At 37.0% G+C, this 21,280-nt stretch overlaps 1 protein-coding gene across 1 annotated transcript in view; it reads left to right on the top strand.

The window, feature by feature from the left end:
- Positions 1-21,280, top strand: part of ine (solute carrier family 6 member inebriated) — a 51,103-nt gene that overhangs the window by 17,001 nt on the left and 12,822 nt on the right. Inside the window, exons 2-3 of the mRNA XM_073965340.1 lie at positions 3,379-3,563; positions 11,312-11,446. Coding sequence (XP_073821441.1) covers positions 3,379-3,563; positions 11,312-11,446 — 320 coding nt within the window. The remainder of the gene's footprint in view (positions 1-3,378; positions 3,564-11,311; positions 11,447-21,280) is intronic.

The raw sequence follows: 21,280 nt of genomic DNA, 5'->3' as shown, positions 1-21,280 counted from the left end.
AAAAGTTGTTCCACCTAAAATTGTAAAAGGACGCTAATTTTTCCATTTTAATTAAGACTATTTTATGGTGGAGGGTATAAAAAGTTCGGCCCAGCCGATCTTAACGACTTTTTACTTGTTTCACAACTGATGTCGTTTGTTGTGTTTACGGAGGTGCCGAGGTAGACGAAGTCTTTTACTACCTCAATATTATAGGAACCAACGTCCACAGTCGGTCCGAGCTCAATGGACGCATTGCGCGTCGACACCATCAACCCACTTTAGCAGATTCGACCTTTATAAAGGTATCAGTTACTTCTTTTACTGATCGGCCCATGATGTCTATATCATCAGCATAAGCAAGTAACATGTGACTATTGGTGTAGATTGTGCCACTTCTTTTGACGTTTGCCTCACATATAAGCTTTTCCAGCAGGATGTTAAAGAGACCACACGAAAGGCTGTCTCCTTGTCTGAAACCTCTTTTGGTACCAAACTCTTCGGAGAGGTTCTTTCCTATTTTAACTGAGGACCTCGTGTCAGTTAAAGTCATTCTGCAAAGCCGGATGAGCTTTGCGGGGATACCAAATTCAGACATGGCTTGGAATACCTTTGAACGCAGCGGGCTGTCGAAGGCTGCTTTATAATCGACAAAAAGGTGGTAGGTGTCGATCTGCATCTCTTGGGTCTTCTCCAGGATTTGCCGCAGGGTAAATATCTGGTCAATGGTGGACTTGCTAGGTCTAAAGCCGCATTGGTATGGTCCAATTAGTCGTTCGCACAATATCCCTGACACGATCTTGTAGGCAATAGGGAGTAGACTTATGCCCCTATAGTTAGAGCATACAGTCTTATCTTCCTTCTTGTGGACGGGACACAGGATACTCAGGTTCCAATCGTCGGGTACTCGTTCTTCCTGCCAGATGGTGCTAACTAGCTGATGAATACACCTTATCAGCGTGTCGCCTCCGGTTTTGAACAGCTCGGCCCCTGCTGCCTTATTATTCTTCAGCCGATTTATTGCTGTCTTTACCTCATCTTGGCTGGGCGGTATACATTCAATACCATCTTCTGGGATTGGGACTGTGGTATCTTCGTCGTCTTCGCTGCTATTGGATACCAACAGATTTGAAAAATGTTCTTTCCATATCCTGAGTACACTATCTGTATCAATTACCAAATTACCATCTCGATTTTTTTCACACTCCCGCTTTTCCATCTCTCTCTTTTTCCTGCGGAAAAGACGTTTCTCCTCTCTCCTTTTCTCCCTGTATCTCTCTCGTGCGCTACGCGTTGCTACGGATTGTAAAGTAGCCCTATATGCCGCATTTTTCTCTTCGGTGGCAGCACGACACTCCTCATCATACCATGGTGGGCAATGCTTTGCCATTGCGCTGATATGTTACTCATCCCGATAACATATTGGGCTAGTTGAGTGGAATATGCTGTGACTATCTGTTGTGATTGCAGCTTACCGATGTCTAGCTTTCGTGTTGTGTCTGTTCGTACTTTGTTTGCTACGTTTAAGCGGGTGCGTACCTTTGCTGCAACAAGGTAGTGGTCCGAATCTATGTTTGCGCCTCGGAACGATCGTACATCCAACACGCTCGATGAATGTCTTCCATCTATCACAACATGACCAATTTGGTTTCTTGTTTTCTGATCTGGAGACAGCCAGGCGCCCTTATGAATATCGAGATGATTAAATCTGGTACTGCTAACTACCATGTTTTTTGCAGCTGCAAAGTCTATCAGCCTCATACCATTGTCAGATGTTTCACTGTGGAGACTGAATTTCCCGACTGTTGGGCCGAAGATATTCTCCTTTCCAATTTTGGCATTAAAATCGCCTAGAATGATTTTAATGTCATGGGCAGGGCAACGGTCATATGTTTCTTCTAGGCGCTCGTAAAATATATCTTTGGTCTGTTCGTCGTAAAATTGATGTTGAAAAATTTAGCTTTTATTCGAATTGCAGCAAGTCTTTCGTTCACTGGGGTGAAGCTGGATACCAGATGTTTTAGTCTCCGACTAACTACGAATCCACAACCAAACTCATGCTTTACGTCATGGCAGCTATAATACAGTGCGTCACCTTTAGGTGTTGTTGTGACGCCTTTCCCAATCCATCGTATTTCCTGTATGGCAGTAATATCGGCCTTGTACTTTTCAAGTACGGGGAGGTCAGTGTCCACTTGAGATGAAAGAGGGACCAAGATAAATCCTGGGCTTTGCCATGTTAAAACTGGTCAGGACCGTTGCTTGGTATCTTCCATCCCCTACGTCACCAACGTAGACTAAGTACCAAATTTCAGCCATTTCGGTGTGATAATGAAGCTAAAACCTTCAAAATACCGAAAATCGGGGGGTACCGTTCTATAGGGGCTATATGAAGGTGTGGGCCGATTCCGACAAAATTCTGGGGGAAAGTTTTATACCTCTAAAGAAGACTACGTACCAAATTTCAGCCATTTTGGTAGGATAATGAAGCTAAAACCTTCAAAATAACGAAAATCGGGAGGTACCGTTATATGGGGGCTATATGAAGGTGTAGACCGATACCGACAAAATTCTAGGGGAAAGTTTTGTACCCCTAAAGAAGACTACGTACCAAATTTCAGCCATTTTGGTAGGATAATGAAGCTTAAACCTTAAAAATACCGAAAATCGGGAGGTACCGTTCTATGGGGGCTATATGAAGGTGTGGACCGATACCGACAAAATTCTGGAGGAAAGTTGTATACCCCTAAATAAGACTACGTACCAAATTTCAGCCATTTTTGGTAGGATAATGAAGCTAAAACCTTAAAAATACCGAAAATCGGATATATCCCATTTTCAATACCAACCATCCTGCAAGTAATAAAAACTTCTGTACCAAATTTTGACTCTCTATCTTTAAAATTGCGAGCTGTATCTTGATTTCAACAGACAGACGGACGGACAGACGGACATGGTCAAATCGACATAGAATTTTATGCTGATCAATAATATATATACTTTATAGAGCCTCCGACGAATATTTCGAATTATACCCTCCATATGGTGGAGGGTATAAAAATCCACGATTGATGCTCTGAAAGTCCTACAATAAATATTCTTTAAAAATCCACGTTTGATGCTTTGAAGGTCCTCCAAAAAAGATTCTTTGAAAATACTCGTTTGTATTTCATCTAACATTCCTACCCCAACATATTCACACCCTTTAAACCGCCAATTAGTTAACAATTCTATTGGAATGTTCATTAAAAATCCGAACACAATTCCATTTCAAATCAATTATACAATTAGTTATTCAGATCACCTCAACGGCAATTTATACTACTCAAAGATAATTATTTAAAAAATAATGTTATTATCATTAAGTATCTATTATCATTTTCTATCTCTCCCTTTTAGACTACCCGGCGTCGATGATGATGACGATGAAAGTTACATGGACATGTCAGATGATACGAATAACTTGAAACCACGACAACAACATTGGGCCAATAAAATGCAATTTGTCTTAGCCTGCATTGGTTATTCCGTTGGTCTGGGCAATGTTTGGCGTTTCCCCTACATGTGCTACAAAAGTGGAGGAGGTAAGTTCATTTGTTTTCCACTCTAAATATTCTCACAGTGCGATTTGTTGGCACTTTACGCTTTTGTTACGTTTATGCGATAATAGAAAAGTGTGAAATTAAATGAAATGTTCGTTTTGATAGACTTTAAGTGTATTTAAATGCCGATTTCCCGTTTGCATAACGTTTGAAGAAAAGAAAAAAACAGAAATAGAAACAGAACAGTCGTACAATATTACAAATTGCGATAAATACAAATTTGATTGTCTAGAAAGATAAGTGCTTGTAATTAGACGAGGGTAGTATGGTAAAATACGGTAATATTAATGTGATTCAAAATTATTTGACTATGGATCTAAGTATTTGCATTTATTACTAAAAATTCTCGATTATCGGTCAGGGATATCAAAATTCAAAAAATATTCTTTAAAAATCCACGTTTGATGCCTTGATATTCCCTCAAAAAATATTTTTTAAATATCCACGTTTGTTGCCCTAGAATACCTCAACAAAATATTCTTTAAAAATGGATATTTGTTGCCCTGAAATTGCTTCAAACAATAAAATTCAAATTTAAAATTCCACGTTGGTTGATCTGATGTTCCTTCAAAAAATATTCTTTAAAAATCCACGATTATTGGTCTGAAAGTCCTTCAAAAAATATTCTTTAAAAATCCACGATTATTGGCCTGAAAGTACTTCAAAAAATATTTTTTAACAATCCACGATTATTGGCCTGAAAGTCCTTCAACAAATATTCTTTAAAATCCACGATTATTGACCTGAAAGTCCTTCAACAAATATTCTTTAAAAATCCACGATTATTGGCCTGAAAGTCCTTCAAAAAATATTTTTTAACAATCCACGATTATTGGGCTGAAAGTCCTTCAACAAATATTCATTAAAAATCCACGATTATTGCCCTGAAAGTCCTTCAAAAATATTCTTTAAAAATCCACGATTATTGGCCTGAAAGTACTTCAAAAAATATTTTTTAACAATCCACGATTAATGGCCTGAAAGTCCTTCAAAAATATTCTTTAAAAATTCACGATTATTGGCCTGAAAGTCTTTCAAAAAATATTCTTTAAAAATCCACGATTATTGGCTTGAAAGTCCTTCAAAAAATATTTTTTAAAAATCCACGATTATTGACCTGAAAGTCCTTCAAAAATATTCTTTAAAAATTCACGATTATTGGCCTGAAAGTCCTTCAAAAAATATTCTTTAAAAATCCACGATTATTGGCTTGAAAGTCCTTCAAAAAATATTTTTTATAAATCCACGATTATTGCCCTGAAAGTCCTTCAAAAAAATTCTTCAAAAATCCACGATTATTGGCCTGAAAGTCCTTCAAAAAATATTTTTTAACAATCCACGATTAATGGCCTGAAAGTCCTTCAACAAATATTCTTTAAAAATCCACGATTATTGGCCTGAAATTATTCCAAAAAATATTCTTTAAAAATCCACGATTATTGGCCTGAAATTATTCCAAAAAATATTCTTTAAAAATCCACGATTATTGACCTGAAAGTCCTTCAAAAAATTTCTTTAAGAATCCACGATTATTGGCCTGAAAGTATTCCAAAAATATTTTTTAAAAACCCACGATTATTGGCCTCAAAGTCCTTCAAAAATATTCTTTGAAAATCCATGATTATTGGCCTGAAAGTCCTTCAAAAAATATGCTTTAAAAATCCGCGAATCCTTTAAAAATCAATGATTATTGGCCTGAAAGTCCTTCAAAAAATATTCTTTAAAAATCCGCGAATCCTTTAAAATCCACGATTATTGGCCTGATAGTCCTTCAACAAATATTCTTTAAAAATCCACGATTATTGACCTGAACATTTTTCAAAAAATATTCTCTACAAATCCAAGATTATTGGCCTTAAAGTCCTTCAACAAATATTTTTTAACAATCCACGATTATTGGCCTAAAAGTCCTTCAAAAAATAATTTTTAACAATCCTGAAAGTCCTTCAACAAATATTGTTTAAAAATCCACGATTATTGACCTGAGAGTTTTTCAAAATATTCTTAAAAATCCACGATTATTGGCCTGAAAGTCCTTCAAAAAATACTTTTAAAAAATCCACTACTATTGGCCTGAAAGTCCTTCAAAAATATGCTTTAAAAATCCACGATTATTGGCCTGAAAGTCCTTCAAAAATATTCTTTACAAATCCACGATTATTGGCCTGAAAGTCCTTCAAAAATATTCTTTAAAAATCCGCGATTATTCGCCTGAAAGTCCTCCAAAATATTCTTAAAAATCCACGATTATTGGCCTGAAAGTCCTTCAAAAAATATTTTTAAAAAACCACGATTATTGGCCTGAAAGTTCTTCAAAAATATGCTTTAAAGATCCACGATTATTGGCTTGAAAGTCCTTCAAAAATATTCTTTAAAAATCCACGATTATTGGCCTGAAAGTCCATCCCCTGAAATTTATTAAAAAAATCTTTAAAAAATTGATGCCCTGAAATATATTCAAAAACTATTTTTTATAATCGATTTGTTGGCCTGAAATTCCTTCAAAAAACATTCGTTAAAAAATCAGGTTGGATGCCCTGAAATTCCTTCAAAATATATTCTTTAAAAATCCACATTTGTTGTTCTGGAAATCACTCAAAAAAATTCTTTAAAAATTCATATATGTATCTATTTTTCACTGTAAGTCCTTCAAATAATATTCTTTAAAATCCAGGACTGTTGCCCTGAAGTTCCTTCTCAAAAAATATTCTTTAAAAATCCACGTTTGTTGCCCTGAAAGTTCTTAAAAAAATATTCTTTAAAAATCCAAGTCTGTTACCTGAAAGTCCCCAAAAATATTCTTTAAAAATCCACGTTTGTTGCCCTGAATATCCCTCAAAAAATATTCTTTAAAAATCCATGTTTGTTGCCCTGAAAATCCCTTAATATTCTTTAATAATCCACGTACATATATTGTCATTGTCATACCTGATGGTATGGTTTACCCAGTGCACCATATGCCTTCCTCGTGCACATTGCAAACCAAGCAAAACTAATTATTTCAAGTAAAAACATATTTATCTTCTTTGCAAATTTCTAATTTGTTCAAACATATTTTTTCAATTTGCCATAGAGAAGATTATCCATCACACAGTATCCGGTTGTCATTCACAAAATGCAATACAAGCATTTATATTGTTTATGCTTCATTAACATATGTACATATTTATGTACATATACATATGTAAATATGTATTTAATTTGGTGCAAAGTCTTTCTAACAACAAAGCGATTTCTTTGTCCGACCGGCACTTGTTCTCACATAAAAGTGTGGCTTAGGCACACAAAATGACAAAAGAATTGTCAAAAATATTTATTTATGTAAAAAAATCAACTGATATTTGTTTGCATTTGCAATTAACATCGGGGGGAATCCACCATTATTTGTAGAGTAATATTTTTTTGACATCTGATGTTGAGGTTCATAATTGTTAAAGTAAATAGCCGCTTTTCCTCTTTCAAATGTCACAAATTACTGATTCATGGCCAGAATGTGTCACCAAAAATATGTTTTCTATTCTATTATAAAGGTTAAACCACAGTTTATACAGTTGGACACTAAGCCCACCTGATTGTTACGTTTATTGTCAAAAACATTATTGTGATTTAAAATACAAAGAAACTCAAATCACAATAATATAAAATCTATTATGTTTGTTGTCAAAAGTTGTGAACAGAACTTCTATAGGCCTTGGATTAACCCATAAAAACGCTTTGCATGTTGATAATTAAATCTTTTTGAAACATATTTCCTTCAGTAAAATATTTTCTCAGAAGTACCTAATTTCTATTTGTATAGGTCAACGCCTTCATATAGCCCCCATTGAAACGGTACCTCCCGATTTTCGGTATTTTGAATGTCGTGCCCTCAATATCCCACCGATATGGCCGAAAGTTGGTATGTAGTCCTCGTTGGGGTTATAAAACTTTACACTTGAAATTTGTCGGTATACCTCCATCCCTTCATATACCCCTCATGGAACGGTTACTCCTAATTTTAGGTATTTTGAAGATTGTGGATACAATATCCCACCGAAATTACTGAAATTAGGTATTTAGTCTTCGATGGGGTATACCACATTCCACCTGAAATTTGTCGGTATAGGCACACGTCTTCATATAGCCCCCATAGAACGGCACCTCCCGATTTTCGGTATTTTGAATGTTGTGGCCTCAATATTCCACCGAAATAACTGAAATTTGGTATTTGGTCTTCGTTGGGGGTACACTACTTTCCACCTTAAATTTGTAGGTATATGACCACACCTTCCTATAGGCCCGATAGAGAGATACCTCCCGATCTTCGGTATTTTGAAGGTTGTGGCCTCCATATCCCACCGAAATATCTAACACTTGGTATTTGGTCTTCGTTGGGAACTATATTAAGGATCTAGTATCTTTGGGGGGAAAGAACTAGAAAGATCGATCCGCGCCGGGAACTAGATTGCCCAACTCTACTCAATACCATCTTCTGGTATTGTATGTGTTGTGTCTTCGTCGCCTTTGGATACCATGAATTTGGAAAAATGATCTTACCATAACCGGAGCACACTATTCGTATCTGTTAGCAGATTTTTCTGGCGTCTCTACAGGTGGACGTGCATGTACCAACACCATCAGTTTGATATTTTACTCTTTGGTAGAATTTTCGGACTTCATTCTGGCTCCTGAACATCTCGATTTTTTACACTCCCGCTTTTCCATTTCTATCTTTTTTCTGCGGAAAAGACGAGAAGAACTCCTCCTACCGATGCCTCTCTCGTGTACTACGAGTAGCTACTGATTGTAGAGGGATACTCTACAATATGCCGCATTCTTCTCTTCCGCTGCAGCACGACACTCCTGGTCATACCATGGATTCCTTGTTGGAGGCCTCTGGTATCCACGAATGGATTTTGTGGCTGTTTGCATGGAGTTGGCAATACATTGCCAATGTGCTGAAATGCTATCGGGACAAGGACAATTGGTTATTTGAGTGGAACATACTGTGGCTATCGGTTGTGTTTGCAGCTTACCGACATCCAACTTCCGTGTTCTGTCTGTTCGTATTTTATTTGCAACGTTTCGAAGGGTACGTACCTTTGCTGCAACAAGGTAGTGATCCGAGTCGATGTTTGGTCCTCGTAACGATCGTGCATCCAACGCGCTCGATGAATGCCTTCCATCAATCACAACGTGATCAATTTGGTTTCTAATCTGGTGACAGTTAGGTGCCCTTATGAATATCGAGATGCTTAATCGATTGTTTCACTAAGACGATTCGAGTTCAAATTCGAACTACTACCAAACTTTTGTTTTTTGAAAATTATTTGATTTATTGTTGTCTTAAAACAAACAAAATATTCTACAATAAAAGGAGTTTGTAGAAGTTCGAACGTATTTGAATTCAAATCGTGTTAGAGAAACAGGTCATAAATCTGGTACTGCTAACTACCATGTTTTTCCTGCAGCGAAGTCTATCAACCTCATTCCATTGCCGGATGTTACATTATTGAGACTGGTCATATGTTGTTTTTTTCGTAAAATATTTTTTTGTTCTGCACGTCTATATCTTCGGTGGGGGCATGGGCGCAAATAGGACTGATGTTGAAAAATTAAGCTTTTATGCGAATTGCGGCAAGCCTTTCATTCACTCCAATCTCCGACTAATAGTAGGTTTATATATAACCTGATTTCTATATAGAGTCCGGACATTCCAGGTGCAGGTTCGCAGATCATTGTCTTTAAAATGTTTGCGAGGTGGCCAACTTTTGAGAGGCATGTTTTTCTTTTTCTAAGGTTTTTTATAGTATGATGCTTTTTTCTAGGGGAGGGAGGGTTACTAACCTGACGACCAAATCCAAGATTTTATCGTTCTTATGGGTAAACGCGCGGCACATGTTAACACACTACCTTGAACGGGTGTTAAAAGCAGCTCCCCAGGTGAGATCACGGGAAGGTCGGTCCATTATCAAACCGAGGAGGATTTTAAATTTACAAACAGATTTTCTCTGTAACCTTTCTTTTCTCTTACGGACTGTCGGATTTTTCGCCCATTGATGCTGTTTAGGATTTATTATCTTCCATGTCCCTTGTCATTATCCTAAAGCGATCCAATTATAAAAGATAAAAAATGGTTAAGTCGAATTCTCCCGCTTATTGAGACTTACATATATATTTTAGTTTTTCATGGCTGATGGACCGTTGAACCTCACCATTTAAGGAAATTTGTAAATATATCGTTTTTCTTGATCGGAAGCGCAACCACCGTTGTCTCGAAAATTAATTTGCAACCCGATGCACTCATAAGTTTAACAAATATAGCGATTATAAAACAATAGGCTCCCGAAATTCGTTTATAAATATAAATAACAACGGCAAACATTGGGTTCAGTAGTATTGGATATATAACATTTAAGAAGGCGTGGTTGGGTCTTTACGTCCCAAAGAATTACTACATTGTAGATTAATCCGTAAATGTTTAAACCGATACATGCGTAATTTTTGCAAATATAGCGTTTTTTTAAATATCGCACAGGGGAGGTAACCCGCCCCCACTGGAATTCAATAAAATATGTAGTCAGTTTTCGGGGGCCATCCCTGTACATTCCCTGACAATTTTATGAAAATCGGTTCAGTAGTTTTTGCAGATTTGGTCCAAACTTTGCACATCAGATTATTCCTTCCAGATATAGATCGGGTTCGAATATGGACTATAGCGGTCCACTTCTTCGGGTACCTCCCACACAAAATTCGGATAAAGTGAAGTTTAAGAGCTCCTCTCTGAACGTTTTGAACATTTTTTCAGTAGGTTGTCCTTGCGGCTCCCTTTACGACGCTACATATTTTTTCTTGCGGAAGTCCATACTTCCTGAGATATTGGCCTAAAAGCTTCAAGAAACCCTGACGGCACCAACCAAAATGGCAAATCCCCAAGATAATTCTCACAGGGAGTTTTTGATTGGTGCAGATTTTGCACATCGTATTATTTCATCCAGTCATGTATCAGGTTGAAATATGGACTATTTCGGTCCACTTCTTCGGTTACCTCCCACACAAAATTCGAAAAACAGTGAAGTATAAGAGCTCCTCTCGTATCGTCGTGAAATTGTTTTCAGCGGGTTGTCCTTGCGGCTCCCTTTACGATGGTACACTTTCTTTTGGGCGCAAGTCCATATTTCCTGAGAAATAGCAAATCCCAAGATTACTCTCGCAGGGAGATTCTGATTGGTCCAAACTTTGCACATCGCATTATTCCATCTAACAGTAACAGGTCGGAATATAGACTATATTGGTCCAGTCCTTCGAGTACCTCCCACAAAACAAATTTGGGAAAAGTGCACTTTAATAGCTCGTCTCTGATCGTTTTGAATTTTCTTGCAAAACGTTTGGGTAGTACGTAAGATAACCCTCGAAGGGAGAAACTGATATTGTCCAAACGTTGAACATTGTATTATTTCCTACAGACTGAAATTATGTCCGACAATTGACTACATAGGACCACTCTTTCGGGTACGTCCCAAACAAAGTTTGCAACGAGTGCAGTTTAACGACTCGTCTGGTCGTTTTTAAAAGTTTGGTAACTGTTCTGTATGCTATTGATTCTTTTCTTTAGGTTCGAGACTGAGGGTATATCTCAGCCGGCACAGCTGACTGACACTTTCTTACTTGTTTCCCTTTGAGTTAAAACAGTCTAATATACATACATATATCGCACATTTTATATACCACACAATTGTCCTTTTTTGCAGGTGTTTTCTTGGTACCTTATTGTATTATTCTAATTATCTGCAGCATACCATTGCTGTTTATGGAGTTATCTGTTGGACAATATACAGGCCGAGGACCAATTGGAGCATTAGGACAATTATGTCCCCTATTTAAAGGTAAGCTAGTTTAAACATTCATAAAATTGGATTTTTGCTCTAATATAATCAAATATTTTGGAAAGCGATATACCTACTGACCAAGTATCTACCAACCACACTTTATACCCACATGTATGTGTTTTATCAGTCATCGCATACGGATTTCCTATTTAAAAGTTCCAAGACTTATACAAATTTATGAAGCTACTTAGCTACTAATCATCTACAATTGTAATTTATATTTTACACTAAATTAGTTGAAAAATTAGCAACGACGACGATGATAATTAGTCTAGACAAGCGATCTTCAGCTTCAGTATTTTATTTTTTGATATATGGCTATAATTTAAATAAAAAAAAAAAACATTACAATGGAACTGTCATGGTTATGCACATGAAAGTTATACAATTTAAATCATAATTAGTAACGATGCCGACGATTATGATCATTACGAAACTGCAATCGAAATTAGAAAAAAGAAATGTACTTTGACATAATGTATAAATTTATCACGTTCCTACGTACAATTCCTAGTTTGTTTTATATATGGTGGCATTTTGCAACTAGAGGGAGTGTTTATTAATTGACAGAGACTAATTTGCAAAAAATACTTTTGAATATTTATAAATCATCTCACACGTTTTGTACAGATGGCCATAGGAGGTTAAGAATATTTAATCATTATTTTGTGTTTTATTTTTATTTAATTGAATGATTTAACGATGTCACAGTGTTACGAAATCGGAATAATATGAAAAATTTAAAATGCAAATGATACAAGGAGAAGCTTTCAAAAGGGTATATAGCAAATAATATTCAATTGACCATAATGAATTTCTAAAATGTGAAAAATTTGATGAAATTATTTTATGTAAACAATAATATTATTTACATAAAAAATGTTAAGTAATTTAAATAAATAATGATTTGCCTAAGGTATGGCTATAGATTTATTTATAAACAAGTAAAAAAGCATTAAGTTCGGCCGGGCCGAACTTTTCATACCCTCCACCATAAAATATTCATTCCTGTCCCCAACTTTAAGTGAGTACGTTAAAATGTCCGATAATGTACATAAAATGCTTCATTCGAGAGGCCCTTTTTTTGGTGCCTATATCTAACTGTTAACAATTTTTGGTGGGCTAGAAATTGGGAGGTACTGTTATATAGGGGTTATAATAAAACATGGGCCTATGTTGACAGTTTTTGATGGGAGCCTTTAATGCCAAATAACTCCTAATTCGGTTAAAAAATTTAGCTAGAATCCTCAAAATATCGAAAATTGGTACATAACGTGGGAACTTCAAATGTCATTAACAGCTAGTTCGGAGGTATCTGGGCTATACGAAAATATGAACTTAAATGAACAATTTTTGTTGCAGAATTTTTGTTGACTTTTAAATTTCAAATTACAGAAAGTTCGTCCAAAAAATAAAGCTAAGGTACGAAAAATCGGGAGGTTTGTTTTGGGGCTATACAAAAACATGGACCTACGTTCGGTTAAACTTTTTAAGTAAAATCCTCAAAGTACCGAAAATAGGGAAGTACCGTTATATTGGGGCTATGTTGACAATTTTTGATGGAGAGGTGTTGTGACCACTAAGAACTTCAAATGTCAAATTACTGCTTGTTCGGTTTAATATTGTAGCTAAAATCATCAAATTACTGAAAATCGGGAGGTACCGTTATATGGGGGCTTCCTTGACAATTTTTGGTGGAGAGGTGTGGTGACCACTAAGAATTTCAAATGTCAAATGTTCAAATTACAGATAATTCGGTTAAAACTTGTTGGTAAAATTCTCAAAATACCTGAAATCGGGCGGTAACGTTATATGGGGGCTATTCCAAAACATGGACCTATGTCCACTAGTTATATAAGTTTATTGACATTTAAGAACCCTAAATGTCAATTGATAGCTAAATCGGTCTGAAAATGTAGATAAAAACGTCAAAATGCCGTAAATCGGGGGTACCGTTATATGGGGGCTATACCAAAACTTGGACCTAGGTCCACAAGTTTTGTCACATAAGTTTATTGACATTTAAGAACTTCAAATGTCAAATTATAGCTAAATCGGTCTGAAAATGTAGCTAAACCCGTCAAAATACCGTAAATCGGGGGGTACCGTTATATGGGGGCTATACCAATACGTGGACCTATGTCCACAACTTTTGTTATATAAGTTTATTGACTTTTAGGAACCCTAAATGTCAAATTATAGCTAAATCGGTCTGATAATGTAGCTAAACCCGTCAAAATACCGTAAATCGAGGGTACAGTTATATGGGGGGTATACCAATATGTGGACCTATGTCCACAACTTCTAATTTATAAGTTTATTAACACTTAAGAACCCTAAATGTCAAATTATAGCTACATCGGTCTGATAATGTAGCTAAAAACGTCAAAATACCGTATATCGGGGGGTACCGTTATATGGGGGCTATACCAAAACGTGGACCTATGTCCACAACTTTTGTTATATAAGTTTATTGATACTTAAGAACCCTAAATTTCAATTTCGGGGGGTACCGTTATATGGGGGCTATACCAAAACGTGGACCGATATAGCCCATCATCGAACTTGACCTGCCTGCAAACAAAAGACGCATTTTCCCAAAATTTCAGCGTCCTATCTCTATTTTTGTGGATGCTAGAGTGATTACCACAGACGGACGGACGGACGGACGGACGAGCTCAGATCGACTTAGAATTTTACCCTGATCAAGAATATATACATATACTTTATAGGGTCGCAAATGAGTATTTCAATGCGTTACAAACGGAAAAACAAACTTAATATACCCTCCATACTATGGTGGAGGGTATAAAAAACGCTTAACTTCAGTCTTAAGAGCGGCTTGAAAATTGTTTGGAATAAACTAATATTGTACCATATCGTAACGTTTGAACACCTCCACATGTCCCCAATGCAATATGCATATTTATTTCCTGGTTTACTGTAAATTTAAATAAGTTTTTTTGCTTTTGCTCTAGCCGACTGTTTTAACAGCTTTTTCCGAATACCTCCGACTTGTGTTACAGTTTACTAATTAGCATATACTTGAAAGAATTGTTCAATATTATAAATTAAATATGCAGAGAGAAAACAAATGCAAATTTACATAAATACTCTAGGGAGGTTAGTCCGAAAGTTTTCGTAAAGTGATAAATAACAATTAAAAAATTAAGTTCGGGACATGATGAGAAAAAACACTTTTATATTTTAATAATCATCATTTCAGAACTTGAAAAGGCAATTAGAAAATATATGGGGATTTCTTAGTAAAATCAAACACATTTTCAAAAAGTAGTTGATGCTGTTCGGCAGCAGAACATTTCAGTATATTTTCAATTTTTTTCTGACTAACGGTACCAGAGACGATGCCTTGAAAAAGTCGAATTCTGTAAAAACTATATACAAAGAAATACTCATAACAACGATGCCGTTGTGTGGGGGATATACCAAAGCGTGAACATATGTCCACAATTTATTGGTAGATAAGTTTCTTTTGACCACCAGAAACCCTAAATGTCAAATTATATATTAACACGTCAAAATATCCGAAATCAAAAATTTTTTGTAGATATGTTTTTTGATTGTTATGAATTCTATATGCCAATTCGGTCTGAAACTGTAGCTAAAAACGTCAAAATACCAGCGTTTTCCGAATACCTCCGACTTGTGTTACAGTTTACTAATTAGCATATACTTGAAAGAATTGTTCAATATTATAAATTAAATATGCAGAGAGAAAACAAATGCAAATTTACATAAATACTCTAGGGAGGTTAGTCCGAAAGTTTTCGTAAAGTGATAAATAACAATTAAAAAATTAAGTTCGGGACATGATGAGAAAAAACACTTTTATATTTTAATAATCATCATTTCAGAACTTGAAAAGGCAATTAGAAAATATATGGGGATTTCTTAGTAAAATCAAACACATTTTCAAAAAGTAGTTGATGCTGTTCGGCAGCAGAACATTTCAGTATATTTTCAATTTTTTTCTGACTAACGGTACCAGAGACGATGCCTTGAAAAAGTCGAATTCTGTAAAAACTATATACAAAGAAATACTCATAACAACGATGCCGTTGTGTGGGGGATATACCAAAGCGTGAACATATGTCCACAATTTATTGGTAGATAAGTTTCTTTTGACCACCAGGAACCCTAAATGTCAAATTATATATTAACACGTCAAAATATCCGAAATCAAAAATTTTTTGTAGATATGTTTTTTGATTGTTATGAATTCTATATGCCAATTCGGTCTGAAACTGTAGCTAAAAACGTCAAAATACCAGCGTTTTCCGAATACCTCCGACTTGTGTTACAGTTTACTAATTAGCATATACTTGAAAGAATTGTTCAATATTATAAATTAAATATGCAGAGAGAAAACAAATGCAAATTTACATAAATACTCTAGGGAGGTTAGTCCGAAAGTTTTCGTAAAGTGATAAATAACAATTAAAAAATTAAGTTCGGGACATGATGAGAAAAAACACTTTTATATTTTAATAATCATCATTTCAGAACTTGAAAAGGCAATTAGAAAATATATGGGGATTTCTTAGTAAAATCAAACACATTTTCAAAAAGTAGTTGATGCTGTTCGGCAGCAGAACATTTCAGTATATTTTCAATTTTTTTCTGACTAACGGTACCAGAGACGATGCCTTGAAAAAGTCGAATTCTGTAAAAACTATATACAAAGAAATACTCATAACAACGATGCCGTTGTGTGGGGGATATACCAAAGCGTGAACATATGTCCACAATTTATTGGTAGATAAGTTTCTTTTGACCACCAGGAACCCTAAATGTCAAATTATATATTAACACGTCAAAATATCCGAAATCAAAAATTTTTTGTAGATATGTTTTTTGATTGTTATGAATTCTGTATGCCAATTCGGTCTGAAACTGTAGCTAAAAACGTCAAAATACCTGGAATCGGGAGGTAGCGTTATATGGGGGCTGGGGGGACTCATATTTGCAAAGTTTGTGTTGATGCTAGAGTGATTGCGGTCCATACGGGCCGGAATATATGGACTCAGAATTTTACCCTGATCAGGGATATATACACTTTATAGGGTCACAAATGGTTATATAAATTCATTAAGAACGGAAAAATTGCTGTACTGGAAGAATATTCGACTTCTCATGCAGATGGTCCACTGAAGATATGAGGAGGCACTGTTGCAATAAATACGGTTCTATCGCGATGGGCTTATGTTCGCGGACCACACTGGCGCCGCATTGCTCACCACAGACCGACATATCGCGTTATATGTGGTCAACAAGATTTCTTTGTCTGCACCACAAGTGCGGCTAGAGACTTGTTCCCAGGTCGCTGTGCAAAGCGCAGACGACGCACAGTGTCACGACCGTGGCCAAAAATGGTAAAAACTAAATACTTCGTTGAACAAATTTATTGATGGGGAGTGATAGAAAACATATTAATTAAGAAGAATCTGAATTTTGGTACTGATACGTGAAGTAGTTTTTGCTATATGAGGATTTAAATCCGACAATTTTAGTTAATACGTATTTTTGTGGTTTTTTTTTCTAAAATTAATAAATTATATTATGAGTTAATATTTAAAATTTAAAAGTAACGGTCGCTGCAAAAATTGTTCCTAAGTTCTCTTGGGATGTACTAAACTTGGCTACACTTTTGTTTGCATGTAAATATTAATCATATGGTGTTTACATTTACCCAAACATGTATTACTAAGTTTATTAATTTTCTGAAGCAAATTTTAAATTGAGTGGAGTGGGAAAAAGATTGTATAAAAGTGTATATCGATATTTTTTGCTGTATTAGTAGTAAAAAGTGAGTACTTCAAATGTATATGGGTCCCAGCTGCAGAGGTTTGCAGACGAATGTGTCATTTCTCTTTTTCAGCGACCACCTCACTGAGAGGATACCATCTTTTTTAACAAATCGTTTTGCGACGTTGGCTATAGCGCGAAAACGAATGAACCGATCATCATATATTTTTGTGGGCTTATTAAGTATCTAATAATCTTGCTTTAACACGAGAGAATTTTAAAAATATCAATTTAAAAAAAAAAATTGAACAGCGAAAATCAAAATTCGATTTTTTACAAAAAATTGACCGTTGTTTGACCACTAATAGGTCAAACAACATTTTTAAAGGAAATTTCTCATATATAAAGACAAGAGTTTGATATATTCAATATGCTCACAAACAATATGAAGACTAAAAACCAAATTTCAGTCATATCGGGTGGATATTGAGTCCACAACACTGAAAATACCGAAAATGAGGAGGCACGGTTCTATGAGGCTATAGGAAGACGAGGACCTATACCGACATCTTTCTGGTGGAAGGTTATAAGTCCCCCAACGGAGACTTAATACCAATTTTCAGCCATTTCGGTGTGATAATCAGGATAAACCTCCAAAATACCGAAAATCGGGAGGTACCGTCCTATGGGGACTATATGAAGGCGAGGACCTATGCAGACAAATTTCAAGGTGAAGGTATAACGCCCCCTACGAAGACTAAATACAAAATTTCAGCAATTTCTGTGTAATAATGAGGCTAAAATCTTCAAAATACCGATAATCGGGAGGTACCGTTGTATGGGGGCTATATCAAAACGTGGACCTAAGCCCACAATTCTCTGTTGGAATGTTTGATACCTCTGCCGAAGACTAACCACAAAATTTGAATTCTTTCGGTTGGTCAACAACAACAACATTATTCCACAACATCCCATACGGGACAAGGGAGACTTCTCTCATATCAATGAGTGCACCCCGATTCATATTTAGCTCAATGATATGGGACCTACTGTTTATCGCCGAGTCCGAACGGCGTGTCCTAAGACACCACTTATAGAGAAGTTTTTCAAGGCTGAAATACTCAGGAAATGTCGCCAACATTACTGAGGGGTATTTTGCCACCGTTGAAAAATGTTTGGTGTTGCCTAGCCGGGGAATCGAACCACCGACCTTCTGCGTGCAAGGCGGGCGTGCATACCATTGCACCACGGTGGCACCCTTTCGGTTGGTCATTGTGTCTAAAACATTCAAAATACTGAAAATCGGGAGGTACGGCTATATGGGGGGCTATATCAAAACGTGGACCCACCAACCCAATTTTTTGTCCTGAAGATTGTAAGTTAATAATAGGTACGTGTACCAAAAATTATGCACCTACGACAACTCCTTCTATTTTTGGCCACAGTTAATATGAACTCGCGACATTGTGCGACGTTAACATACTGTCGAATATAAGCCCCACAATCTTGGGGTTGTTAGTGATCGGAATTCTGTTAGCATCGATCATGACATTCTATTCTGTGAACACCTTCGCAGTACATGTGGTGAATAGAGTGGCCATAGAGGATCTTTTCGTAAGCCTCGACTTCATGCTCCTAAATTCCACGTACGACTGGCGTCCACACGTATAACAGTCTGCTCGATGTTCTCAGACTGCGTAGAGTGCTTGACAGTATCAACGACTTTTGATAAATCGAGCGCAAAAAACACTGTCCTTTTGCACGTGTTGTTCTGTTTGGGTAATCAACTAATGGAGATGACGTACAGCACTGTTGTAGTGCTATGCTGCTTTCGGAACCCATGTTGATGCAAAGCTATTTCTAATGCTGGAGAGGAGTAAAACCTCAAGAGCCCTTGGCTACGGGCGACAAAAGCGAAATACGTCTGTACTACATATTCACATTTGCTTACATTCTTATCTGGCTTCAGTATCGGAACCACTCTATCTATTTTTCAGAGTTCGGATACGACGTGGTTGCTAGCGAGAGGTTGAGAACTTTGTTCAAATACTCAACTCCCGGCTTATCCAGCTGTTTAGCTTTCCTGACGGCATTCGCAGCAATAACTATGGAAGAGATCAGATCTTCGTCCTGTCTGTACCTCGAGGCTCGACAAATTGTCGATTTAAATGTCTTGCGCCCCTATTCGCATCAGTCAGCTTAATGTCGCTAGAACTGAGATCCTATCTCCCGTTGTTCCAATATTCGAGAGTGACTTAAACGTTCACTTATTTCGGCTCCAATATTACAACTGTTTAGATATTGTATAAACTTGTTCCGTTTTTGTTCACCGAACAACCAAAGTATCGGCTCCCTAAATCTGGGTTCGACGATGCTCATCGCGCTCATTACATTGGGTAGTTCTCTGAAGCGGTGATTGCTAACTCTCTTAAACTAGTCCAAGTAGCTTTCCCATGATTAATGAAAGTATGCAGTTCAAAGGTTATGAAGTCGGCGGCCTGCTGATTGAGACGATTTTATTGAGATGGTATGACCCAACGACGGGTTGCCAGGTGACGTCATTTGTCAGAACAGGTGACACGATGGTTATATCATCTAATTCTGGTAGAGCCGTCCTCATTGATCGTACAAAACGCACGACGTACCACATCTTGTGCGATGCTCCCTCAGTATGTTGTGACCATCACAACGCTGTAAGGCGTAGTTGTTGTCGAGCTTGGTTTCCGGCACCGTTGCGAATATGATATGCTTCCTACTCATAAAATCAACTACTTATCCTAATAACAACGAAGGATCACTGGTGGCTGTATTCACGCAGCATGCAACTGCATAGTCTCTGTTGTAGCCCCTCACATGGGAGTGTCCAGATCTATATATCGGCATCTATTGCATCTCAAAAAAGTCTGAGCGTGGCAGATGTGATAATCCGAGCACATCATTATTGGTCCTGGGCTTTTCTCCGTCACGGCATGGACCAAAAAATCCGGAGCAGACATTCTGGGATATGCTGCTGCTCCCAACACAGAAAAACGATACAAATACACTGAGTGAACACATGGCAGCCGCTGTCGTGTATTGTGTTGTGTCGCCTTGTTGTGGGCCTCCAGCTGACTTTCCTGAGGTTCGTGAGCTCTTTATTCCTTTAAACTGATTGAGATCTAATACCAGGATATGTTAGTGGGCAGTAGTTCTCACAGGAATAACGGAAAACACTTGTGAGATCTTCGACTTTCCTTGCTGTTTAGAGTTCTCGAATTTCACTCAGCCTTGAAGAAGCCAGAGATCCGAATTTCTTCCAGTTGACCCTTCTGTGGTTCTATACGTGCCATGGAAGTGTATCGCCCTGTGATCCGAAGAGGAATATTCCACTGATACCCTTCAGTCCGTTTTAAAACCATTATCCATACTTGTATGGTTGAGGTATATTACCTTCTATTTTACCCTATTCTGGAATATGGCCGTAGTTCTCCTATTGCATACTCGCAGATTATTAATTAAAATGAAATCGAACATGAACTCACCCCTTATATTGGTATCACTGCTTCCCCAGTGGAACTTATACAACTGTCCAATATCTCGTTCACTAGTTTGCGCACCAATTGACTTGGTGGGTTAGGTACTTCATACGGCATGTAGAACGAGGCTAGTATCAAGACCCTTCCCGAGCCTACTTCAAGTTCCCCTAAGATTTAGACTTTTCCTTGCTACAGTACAAGTTCTTATCTTCTCCCCATTTGACGTATAGAATAGGGAGAATCGCTCATCGTTTAGTCCAGAAACATTATTTTGGTGGGTTAGGTACTTCATACGTCATGTGGACCGAGGCTAGAGGCAAGGCCCTTCCCGGGACGACTTCCAGTTTTACTAAGATTTAGACATTTCTTCGCTACAATACTAGTTCTTAACTTCTTCCCATTTGACGTGTAGAAGTGGGAGGGCGATACTCCCTCGTTTTGTCCAGAAACATAATTTTTATCCCAATAGGGTTCCTGAACCAAATCGACGTCTACTTCGGTTCTTGTAAATGAAAGAAGGAATTAGGAAGCCGCTACTTTACAATAGGGC

This window comes from Musca autumnalis, unplaced genomic scaffold (genome assembly GCF_047663935.1).
Source record: "Musca autumnalis isolate F117 unplaced genomic scaffold, ASM4766393v1 scaffold_2, whole genome shotgun sequence".
NCBI lineage: Eukaryota > Metazoa > Arthropoda > Insecta > Diptera > Muscidae > Musca > Musca autumnalis.
Note: the sequence above shows the minus strand (reverse complement) of the source record. Positions and strands in the feature narration are given on the sequence as shown.